The sequence below is a fragment of the Melospiza melodia genome, chromosome 10 (genome assembly GCF_035770615.1).
Source record: "Melospiza melodia melodia isolate bMelMel2 chromosome 10, bMelMel2.pri, whole genome shotgun sequence".
Lineage (NCBI taxonomy): Eukaryota > Metazoa > Chordata > Aves > Passeriformes > Passerellidae > Melospiza > Melospiza melodia.
In genome coordinates, this window is record NC_086203.1 from 12851234 (window position 1) to 12862475 (window position 11242).

Below are 11242 nucleotides of genomic sequence, written 5' to 3' on the forward strand. Positions count from 1 at the left end.
AAAAGGTACCCGGATGTCTGTAACTCTTTGTTTTTATTGTCTCATATTGTCCTAAATCCAAATTGTCCAAAATTTTTATTTCTCTAATTATATTGCTATTTTTGCAATCATTTTATAACTATTAAACTTTTAAAATTTTGGAAACAAGTGATTGGTGTTTTTCACTCACCGGAGAGTGAACGTGTTTTTTACAAGAAATCCCCAGACTCTCGTTGTGTTCTCTGAAGCTCAGTGTCCTCTGACCTTGGCTGTCAAATGGAAAACACTGAAAGCATTTTACAGGAAACCACTCCTGAAATATTCTCTTGAGCCTTGCCCCACGTTGGTGGGAGGTTTCTCCATTTCTTACCGTAATTTGCTTTCCTCTGCTTCCCTCACATCCAGAGCCACTGCAACTGCCTGCTCAGTGAAACTCAAAAATTTTCTTAGATACTTGCTATTTAAAATATGCACTGTTCCATTTCCCTGTTTGTTGTTATCTAATAGCTATAAAATTGGTTATCACAAATCCCCTGTCTTTGCTGTTAACACAGTTTACACAAAGATCATGGGTAAAATGGCTTGAAATTAAAAAAAATACTCAGGCATCTTTATTTTCCTGGGTTTAGCTGTTTGAATGTTCTTTATTTTTACCAAACATTTTTGTTGTTACAGTCACCATCATTTTTAGACCAATTTTCAATGATCTTGCTGAAGTTTTGTCATGTATTAGTGCATTTTAAGGTCAGGAAAGGCAATTTTCATGAGCAACAGGACAGATTTCTTGATAACTCTCAGCAGCCCATAGGTAAATGAGTTTTTCAGCACTTATAACTGTGGCTGACTTTTATTTCCTCAGGGATCATCTAAATTACCATCCATTCTGGCCAGAATTGCTGCTGCAAATCAGAATAGAGGAAAAAAACAATTTAATGGCTGTGAACCTCAGCAATTGTTTGTGGAAGGCCATGGATTAGAGAATGTGTTTCAAAAGGTTCTGTTCTCTACTCCAAAAAGGTGCATTTCACTTCTTGTGCAGGTGTTCCTCCTGCAGTGAAAAAGTTGTCTGAATTCTGCAAAGAATTTTTTTGGTTTTATGTTCTCTCTCTGCATTTTGCCTTATTTCTCCTAGATTTAAGTTTCCTAATTGCAGTTTTTCCTGAGTGCAACTTGAATCCAAAGTCAATTAATATCTGAACCTTGCATGATACACTGATGCAGCCTGAATTCAGGTTTATTCCTTTAGCACATTTCCCCAATGTAGTAAAATGCAGATATATTAGGGCTTCATTTAATATTGAATCCTTTAAATGCAATTAAGAAACTGTTCAGAATGTGGGAAATTCAGCAGCATAACAAAATGAATGAGAGGAATTTCTTTTTTCTTTGAAACATCAAAGCCAGCCCAGCTTTCAGTTGTGCTTCAACATCTTCTTGGTCTCTTTTCCAATACCAAATATTAAATTATTTTGTTTTTCTCCTGAAATATTTGGCAGCAAGATTTTTAAAATACAATTAAATATAAAGGATAGAAAAGGTAAACATATTTCATGTATAATCAACTAAATTCTGCAAGTCTAGAAACAGCAACCCACCCTTCTGGAACAGATGATGACAGTATATTGAGCATGGGAACTCTTTTGGGACATAAAAAAATCTACCTTTTTTCCCAGCAAAGTTAATGTACAGTTAATATAAGCATGATATCAAAGAGATACAGTAGGATACACAGTAAAACTTAACATTTTATGAAAAGTTTGCGCTTTGGAGGAAGCTATAAATAAATAGGGGAGTTTTTTTAAACAGGTGCAAGTTCTTTCTTTGACTGTGCAAAGTACCTCCACTTGCAAGTCTCACTTCACAAGCAATGTGTTTCATGGAGTAAGTTGAAAGAGAAAAATGGTTTTGGCCAATGACAGAAATGTGATTTCTTCCTTTTGTGTAGCTGAATAATTTATAATCACTGAGGAGGTTTCTGTGATGGAAGTGGTGGTCTCAAATGGTAAAAGTTGACAACAGCGTAACAGTTCATGTACTGACCTTGAGTTTTTCAGATTCTTGACCTGAAGTTGCTTTTTAAATGTGTTAAAACTATTTAATGCACATTTCCCACTTTTACAGATTACAGTTTGCCAAAGTCTTTCACTGTACCCATCCTTTGGAACCAGAACATTTTGTTTGGTCAAAATCCTGAGCTGCACTTGAGCTCCAAAACCCCAGACCAGCATCAATGAATGTGAAGGATCTTTTTAAAAGTCTTCTTGAAATTCTGGTTGCAGAGAGGGTAGAGGAACGGGTTCAAGGTGGAGTTGATGTAGCCCAGCCATATGGTGGCCCTGTGCAGCTCTGAGAGCTGCTTGTGGTCGTGGAAGGTTATCACCATGAAGAGCACGAAGTAGGGGATCCAGCAGAGCATGAAGGCTGCCATGATCACCCCCAGCTGCCTGGCTGCCTTCCTCTCCCTGTTCCCATGCCAGTGGATGCTCCTGGAGTGCCCGTGCAGGGTGTGCCAGGTTTTCCTCAGGAATGCCATTCCCCTCGAGTCCCTGCGCTCCGTCCTCCCCTGAGGACAGGAGGCTCCTGTGGGGCTGGGCTCTGGCACCTCAGTGAAGGTGTGGTGGTCTGATGCCCCGCTGGAGTCACTGTCCTGGCAGCCAGGCTGCTCCTCATTCCCAGGGTTTTCCGTGGCACACACCCCCCTCTTCCCTGCTTTATCCACGCCAGGCTCAGCCTTGGCTGTGCTGAGAGAGAAGCAGCTCCAGTTCAGGACTTTCCCATTACTCAGGGCCTTTGAAGCCCTGTCAGGATGGCTGAAACAAAGCTCTGCCTCCACTTTATGGGGCTCTGGAGAGCTTTTCTTTTCTGCACCGGGGGTGTTCCCACCTACGACTTGCTCCCGGAGGCAGATATTTTTCCCATCCTTCGTCTTGGTCTGAGGAGTGGTGGCTTTTTCCGCGGAGGACCAGTAGGAGCCATTGCTGAGCTCTCTGTGCTGGCAGTGCTTCCGAACAGTGCTGAAGATTCTGCAGTAGAACCACAGCATCAGCAGCGAGGGCAGGTAGAAGTTGAGGATGGCCGCCAGCACTTTGAACCAGGTCACCTCGAAGAACTCCGTCTCACACTTGCTCCCCTGCACCTTCCTGTGCCCGTTGTTGGCAAAGACGTGCCAGCCCAGGATGGGGATGAGCCAGGTGAAGGAGAGCAGCCAGACCCCCAGGATGAGCAGCGAGGCCCTCATCTTGGTGCGGTACTTGAGGTACCGGAGCGGCTGCTGCACCGAGCGGTACCGGTCCATGCACAGGATGAAGAGGTTGAAAATGGAGGCCGTGCTGGCCACGTAATCCATGGAGAGCCAGAACAAGCAGGCCGCCAGCCCCAGGGGCCACTGGGGGCTCAGCAGGTCCACGATGTTGAGGGGCATGACGGCCGCCCCCACGATCAGGTCGGCGATGGAGAGGCTCACGATGTATAAATTACCCACGGTCTGCAGCTTCTTCTCCGTCCTCACGGCACACAGCACCAGGATGTTCATGACAATGGTGATCAGGGAGATGCTGCCCAGGAACAGGCCTAGGAGGGCTCGGGGAGCGCTGCTGGAGGCCTCTGTTGTGTTGTTGGACATCTTTTTGGTGAGGGAGAAGTGGAGTGGGCGTCCAGGCCTTGGGCGTTCAGTCATGGTTTGCAGTCCTGGCGGAAAACGTGTTGGGCTGCTTGGGGATTTTTATTTCCACAGCTAAAGGAAAGGAAAAAAACCAACTCAGTCACTGCAGTAATAAGATAATAAAGCTAATTTGTGCCTCAGCTTAGCACTGTCCCTTTTAGGGCTTTCCTAAAAAACAAATTTTTAAGACATTTTACATGTTGAGTTTGCTGTGTCTCTTGGATGAGGTGAAAGCTGAGGAATCTGACTCCATGTTCTCAGAAGGGTGATTTATTATTATATGTTATTTATAATATATTAAAGAAATGCTATACTAAAATTATACTAAAGACTAGAGAAAGGATACAGACAGAAGGTTACAAAGGATGATGATGAAAACTCATGGCTCCTTCCAGAGTCTGACACAGCCAGAGAGTGATTTGTCATTAAGTCAAAACAATTCACATTAAACCAATCTAACAATCACCTGTTGGATAAACAATCTCCAACCACATTCCAAAGCAGCAAAACACAGGAGAAGCAAATGAGATAATATTGTTTTGTTTTTTTTTTCTCTGAGGCTTCCTAGCTTCCCAGGAAAGAAATCCTGGTGAAGGGATTTTTCAGAAAATATGACAGTGACATTTACATACAGGTGATTTGTGTTCTAGGAAACCCCACTAACCAATCCCAAACAGTTTTCATAGAGTTTCATCTCTTTCTGATCCCTCAATCTGAAGAAGAAATTTAATTCCTCACAGTTTTAATTCATCATATCTCGTTAAACAGCTGATTGTGAACCATAACATAAGCTCCATATTGGCAAACCAATTTAAAATATGCTAGTAAAAAGCAATATTTACATATTTTGTACTAAATAATTTAAACAAGCCAGTGCTTATTTACAGCCTCCAACAGTTTGGGAATGCAGCAGTTGGCAGTCAGTAGGCAGTTGTTCAAATTATAGGTAATGAGTAATCTCTTCCTACACAATTTAGGCTCACAGAGATTTCAAACACTTAAAGATGCCAGGCCTGTTTGAGATCAAATGCAGAATATTAGGATTTTTCAGGATTAATAAGCATCTTCTGCTTCCCAACTGCTAACTTCATGTATTGATCCACAGTGCAGGATCGATTAATGATATTTTACGTCTTGGAGCAAATGATAACTGACCAAATTCTGCCTCCTATCCATTGATGAAAAATGTCTGTGAGGGTGACACATTCTGTGCCATTTTATAGCTTGTCTGAGTTTTTGTTCTGGTAAATCTCTTCAAGCAATAAGGAAGGAAATTGAGACTGTGCATATATTTGCTCAAATTATTTACACAACTAGCATTGAGGTATGCATGGGATTTCTCACCCTCATAACTCCAAACACAGCCAGAGCAACACAATGCAACAGATTGTTCAATAATCAGCATTTCCTATTGAAACTCAGTGATGCAATACTTCATTTAACTTTATCCCTTTTATTCCAGCAATCAGGGTTTGAGCTCAAATGATTTGTGCTGCCTTGTGAGAGGTCAAATTCCTTCTTGCCTGGGTTTTACTCACAGGTGGGTGTTGGGAGAGGAGCTGTGTCCTTGGTGCCAGCAGCATCCATAGGCAGAGGAGACAGGAGTACCTGGGGAGTGCTGTGATCCTGGATTCCTTCAGGCTCTGCCTGGACAATTCCTCTGAGGCAGCTGCTCACAGCTCACATCTCCTGAGAACGAGGACAGAAATTATTCCATGAGTGTTGAGGACAGAAATTATTCCATGGATGGAGTCATTTCTGCGGACAGGAATTGCTGGACAGGAGCCATTGCTGAGGAGAGAAATGATTCCATGGATGTTGGAGACAGAAACAGCTCCATGGATGTTGAGGACAGAAATTATTCCATGGATGCTGGGGACAGAAACCACTCCATGGATGTTTAGAACAGAAATTATTCCATGGATGCTGAGGGCAGAAATGATTCCATGGGTGTTTAGAACAGAAATTATTCCATGGATGCTGAGGACAGAAATTATTCCATGGATGCTGAGGGCAGAAATGATTCCATGGATGTTGAGGACAGAAATTATTCCATGGATGCTGAGGGCAGAAATGATTCCATGGATGTTGAGGACGGAAATTATTCCATGGATGTTGAGGGCAGAAACTGCTCCATGGATGCTGAGGACAGAAATTACTCCATGGATGATGAGGACAGAAACTGCTCCATGGATGATGAGGACAGAAATTACTCCATGGATGATGAGGACAGAAACTGCTCCATGGATGATGAGGACAGAAATGATTCCATGGATGTTGAGGATAGGAATGGCTCCATGGAAGCTGAGGACAGGAATTATTCCATGGAAATTAAACCAGCATGTCTGGAAAGTGGTTACATCCCAGTCTGTGTCTTTGTCTCCAGCTCTTCGGGTGTGTTTAAGTGCAGGGGCATGGCCAAGGCAAGGAGCTGATGTAAGAAGCTGGAATGACTGATCTTCACCCCCACGTACTCCCATTTAAATTTATGGCAAAATAAAGGGAGAAAAGGCAACTTTAACTCAGTCTTCAGCTGGAAAAAATACCAGCAAAGAAATCTGCCTGGTTAGCCAGCTCTCCTTGGCTGTGTATGGAATACATGAACTGCATTTGGGCCTGGGCTGGATGATCTCCAGAGATCCTTCCAGCCCTGACAATTCTGGGATTCTGTGAACAAACCAGCAGAATACAGTAAATGGTGGTCACTGCTTCCCAAACCTTCTCCTGGCACTGCTGAGGGCAGGATTGAGGAAGCAACGTGCAGAATTGATCAGGGGAACTCCTGCTCCAAAGCAGGTTAACGTGCCCTTTCTTCAGGAGCTACTGATGTCATTCCTTATCTCTAACCCAGTAGAAGAAAGCAATAATCATGAATAAATGGGCTTTAATGTTTGCACAGTTTAATTACACTGAAACAAAGTTCAATAAGAACAGATTTAAAAACAAAAAAGCAGCCCAAAACCTTGGATTGCTTTGTGGAAACTCTAAACCCTGACCTCACCATGAAATGCCTCCTTTATTTTTGCTGTGTGTGAAGAGCTTTTCCTACAGGGAGGCTCAGCAATCATGATTTGTTATTGTATTGCATTTCCAAGGAGCAAGAATCTACTGGGAGATGCAAAGTGGATGCCTGGTGCCTCTTCAGGGCAGGTGCCATCTATTAAGCCCTGAGTGAGTGGGAGAAAGTTTCTAGAAACTGGCAAGTCTCTTGCTGATAGACTTTTAAGAAATTAGAGCTGCAAAGAGCAAAATCCTTGTTCATCAGACTAAATTCAAGCAGAAAGTGAGATTTTGATTCAGACTAAATTCAAGCAGAAGGGGAGATTTTGATTCAGACGGCCTTTACTCACTCTGTTGTACCTAAGAAACTTATTTATTTATGGTGATTTTTTTCCCTTAAATTATCCTTGAGCTGTTGAAAGCACGAACATGTTAGGAGTTTGATTAATTTCCCTCTCAAAAACTCATTTATTTTTCGGTAAGGGAACAGTCTCTATTCAATGCCTGCCAATATTCAAGGAATATTTTTTGATAAAAAGTAAGTGAAAAAACTTGGTAAAGCTGCCTGTTGTTCCCACTGAAATGGCAGTGTCTCAGTCCAGCCAGGACAGTTTGGAAGTGCAGCTTCAGTATCCTTCTAGCAGCATAAACAGCTACTTAATTAAACAATTTTCTACACAGCACTGTGTTTACCTCATTTTTTTTCCCCTAAGTAAATTTATTGTGTTTAAGTTTCAGCCTTAACCTGAAGTTATCAGGAGATAAATTCAGACTTTTTTTTGACACTGGCTGGCATTTTTTAAACAACTCTGTTTAACACTTGGCCTATAGTCCATGAATATTAAAAAGAGTTAACAGAAGATGGCCACATTCCAAAGAATGTTTTGGCCTTCTAAATGTAAGCTCAGACTTCCATGAAAATCCTCTTTTAGCAGCTGAATTTTCTAGTAAAAATGATACTAAATGTCAGTTTTTCCATGACAAAATCCAGTCTTGTTCTTGTGATAGCATTTCCCAAATATGGGTTATTTTTACCAAGAGATTGGAGGAAAATCTCATCTTTACAAGAATCCCAAAGCTTCCAGATATGGCATTAATTTTCTCTGCTAGTCTAAATATTACCAATATCAAAAAAAATGGTCATTAATGTGATCTCTTAGCAAAACAGTATTTAAATATAATTTTCTTCAAGTACTGCCGTGCTGTCTTATATTCTTTGCTCCATTACCTGTGTGTAAAAAGGGAATTTTCTGTAGGTGCCAGACCTGCGAAATCACTGCCGTGATGGATGAAAAGTCCTCTGCGCTGTGATGCAGGAAATAAACCCTTGAGCTGTAAAATCCCTTATAAACAAAGGGGAATTTCCCAGCAATGTGGCTCCTTTAGGGCTGAGCAGCTGCAGTGGTGCCTTTCTGCTCTGGGTTCTCAATCTGTTATCCCAACTCAGTCTAACAGGACATTTTTCCTACAAGGATAGCAAAAACACTTGATTTTTTTTTTTGACTCCAACACCTGACAACTGTAAACCTTGGTGGGTTTAATCCCTCTGCATCAGAAATATAATTAACTTTTAAAAATGTAACTCACCCTGCCATTCAAACACTAAGGTCTGGTTCTTTCCAAGTGGCTTGGGAATCGCTACTCACAAAAGTAAAATACAATATATGAGAGTAAGAGCTGGGAGTTTTTTCAGTGGTGAGATTGATCACTATGAAAACTCTTTGGGGATTTACTTGAATTCAGCTCAAGTGAGCTTTTTATGCTTTGGAACTGTATGAAAGCCATCACAAAAATGCACAGATTTAGAAGCCCTAGTGGGTGTGAGGAGTCACTGTCTCCTTGTACTGGGAATAAAAGTAAAGCCTGTTACTGAAAGGTTTATTTTTATTTTAGGTCACTTTTTTTTTCATCTTTAATTTAGAAGTTGTATTTTCAGTCTCTCCCAAAATCTGGTGAATTTACTGCAGTAATTTGATGAGTTCCTTCATATTTTAGCAATAAATAATTGAAAATACAAAGTTTTTCCTTTATAGAAATACTCATCTGACTTTATATATGTAATATATAAAAAGTTAAAACCATCCCTGATGTACAGTGTGCTACCTGAAACCTGTTTACACCTGTTTGGTTTTTATAAATCTTTAATTTGAAATCTGTATTTTCAATCAATTCCAACATCTGGCAAACTTACTGTTCACCAGACCTGACTTAAACAATGTTCTTTCTTTTTTTTTTTTTTTTTTTTTTTTTTTCTTCAGGCAGTTTTAATGTCTTTTGTTGGATTAAGCAGATGGTAAAGGGGCACAGAGTTTTTTAATAGTGCGAGAGCCTGGTGCCTTGCAAGTAAAAACTTTAAAAACATATTTCCCAAGAATTCCCATTCCCCTCCATCATTCCTGTCTGTAAAGGAAGGCTCCATCAAGAATGAGGTAAGGTTTAGGGCAGGTCATGTCCCTGCTGCAGGGTCACCCCCCTCAGGATGTGCTGCACTTGTGCTTGAGGAGAGATCTCGATGAAATTAATGCATTTAGGATTTCTCCTCTCAAGAGCACAATTGTTTTCAGAAGGTCCTGAGGGTTTAAGTTCTTTCTCGTCCTCTTTCTTCAGCCAAGCCCCTGTTCTCCTTAAACCAGGAACCAACCCCTCCCTGCCTGTTTTTCCCTTCCCTCACCAGAAAGATGCTTGAAACAAGAGCAGAAATATTTTCTGCGCTGAAAGGAGCTCCCCTGAACCATATTAATTCAAGTGTGGTTGCTGAGTGCAATGGGGAACCTGGACTTTATCTGCTTCCCTTCTGACAGGAGTACTGGATTTGTCTTTCCAAACAAGCTGTGGGTCTGCAGGTGGATAAAACCAGCACTGGGAGATAAAAGAAACAATGGGAAGGGTTCCACTGATTGATGAATGGAAAAAGATATTTGCTTTTACAAATAAACATTAGGTTTGCTGATAAATGAAATTAGACATTGAAAGATGAAAGAAACAACGAGGAATAAAAACCCCTAAATTCCATAAGAATTAAAAATGAAAAGGGAGGGTTGTGCATTAGAGGGAAATATCAGGTGTTTTGGGAAGTCGGAACCACTCAAGTACCTCAGAAACGGGGAAAGAGAGAAGGGAAATGGGAAATTGGGATAAAAAGGAGGCTGCATCCTCCAAAAATTGGAGAGACCCCAGGGGAATGCCCCATGGCCTCTCCCTTTACTCAAATAAAGCCAAAAAAGGACTCTTCTGTCTCCTTTTTGGATATAAACCTCTGGTGTTTGCGGGTTAATTTTCCTAACGCTTCCTTTCCTTCCCATTTCCACCTGAGCAATCCCTCCGTGCCTGACCCGCAGCGACTCCTCTGTGCCCCGGGGACCTTTGGGGCAGCTGGATCTTCAGCTGGGACAAATGTCCTCATGGTGGGGAAGCTGGCTGAGCTTACTGCAGCCTGTTGCTGCACTTTTGGGGTTTTCCTCCGGCTTGGTTTGCCCTTAGGGAGCCCCTCTGCTCCACGCTCCCCTCCGCTGTTCTGCGCTGGGATGCGCAGGGTGAGGAGCAGCCAGAACCTGCCAGAGCTCCTGGTTTGTGCTGAGGGAGAGCTCTCAAAAGCGGGGAGAGTTCTCCAAGGTGGGGTGCAGACCTGTGATTTCATAGGTCTGGCACCTGTAGCAAATTTGCTCTCCTCCCCCGCTCCTCTCGCTGCTCTCAGGGGGGACAAGCGAGCTCCGAGGAGCCTCCTGTGCTCCCCCAGCCTCCAATTCCTCCAATCTCTCCAATGCCTCCAGTTCCTCCAGTTCCACCAATCCCTCCAGTTCCTCCAATCTCTCCAGTCTCTCCAGTCTCTCCAGTTCCACCAAACCCTCCAGTTCCTCCAGTCCCTCCAATTCCTCCAATTCCCCCAGTTCCTCCAGCTCCTGCAATTCCTCCAGTCCCTCCAATCCCTCCAGTCCCTCCAATCCCTCCAGTCCCTCCAAACCCTCCAGTTCCTCCAATCCTTCCAGTTCCTCCAAGCTCTCCAATTCCTCCAATTCCCCCAGTTCCTCCAGCTCCTGCAATCTCCCCAGCTCCTCCAATCCCCCCAGTCCCTCCCGCTGTCCCTGTCCCCGTGGCAGGTCACTCACCGAGGGCAGCAGGAGCAGGGCAGCGGCTGCGGCAGCTCGGGCAGCGCGGCCGGGAGGAGCCGCCGCTCCCGCTGGGGCTGGGCTGGAACGCGGGGGAGGCGGAGGATGCGATGGGAGGCGAGGCGATGGATGAGATGAGAAGCGGTGGGATGTGGTGGGAGGCGGTGGGAAGGGGTGGAATACGGTGGGATGAGGTGGGAGGCTATGGGATAAGGTGGGAGGCGATGGGATGCGGTGGGAAGTGGTAGAATGGGATGGGATGCGGTGCGAGGCGGCGGGATGAAGTGGGAAGCGGTGACAGGCGGTGAATGCGATGGGAAGCGGTGGGATCTGATGGGAGGCGGTGGGATGTGGTGGGATCTGATAGGAAGCGACGAGAAGCGATAGGAAGCGGTGGGATCTGATGGGAAGCAGTGGATGCGGTGGGATGCCCGGCTCCGTCCCGCCGCTGTGTCCCGGAACGCTGCCGAGGGATGCTCCGCTCTCCCCGGGCAAG

The 11242-nt window shown here is 43.8% G+C and overlaps 1 protein-coding gene across 1 annotated transcript; it reads right to left on the minus strand.

Moving 5' to 3' along the window:
• Nucleotides 1–649: 649 nt before the first annotated feature.
• HRH1 (histamine receptor H1) lies at nucleotides 650–10826 on the minus strand. The gene is made up of 3 exons (XM_063164411.1): nucleotides 10747–10826; nucleotides 5179–5329; nucleotides 650–3712 (listed from the first exon to the last, which is right to left on the minus strand). Exon 3 carries the CDS (start codon nucleotides 3653–3655, stop codon nucleotides 2207–2209), a length of 1449 nt encoding a protein of 482 aa, XP_063020481.1. The 5' UTR covers nucleotides 3656–3712; nucleotides 5179–5329; nucleotides 10747–10826; the 3' UTR covers nucleotides 650–2206.
• Between the last annotated feature and the right edge of the window lie 416 nt (nucleotides 10827–11242).

Bases quoted from the DNA above. Each gene is read 5' to 3' on its own strand.
- HRH1 (XM_063164411.1), bottom strand. From the start codon at position 3,655: ATGACTGAACGCCCAAGGCCTGGACGCCCACTCCACTTCTCCCTCACC.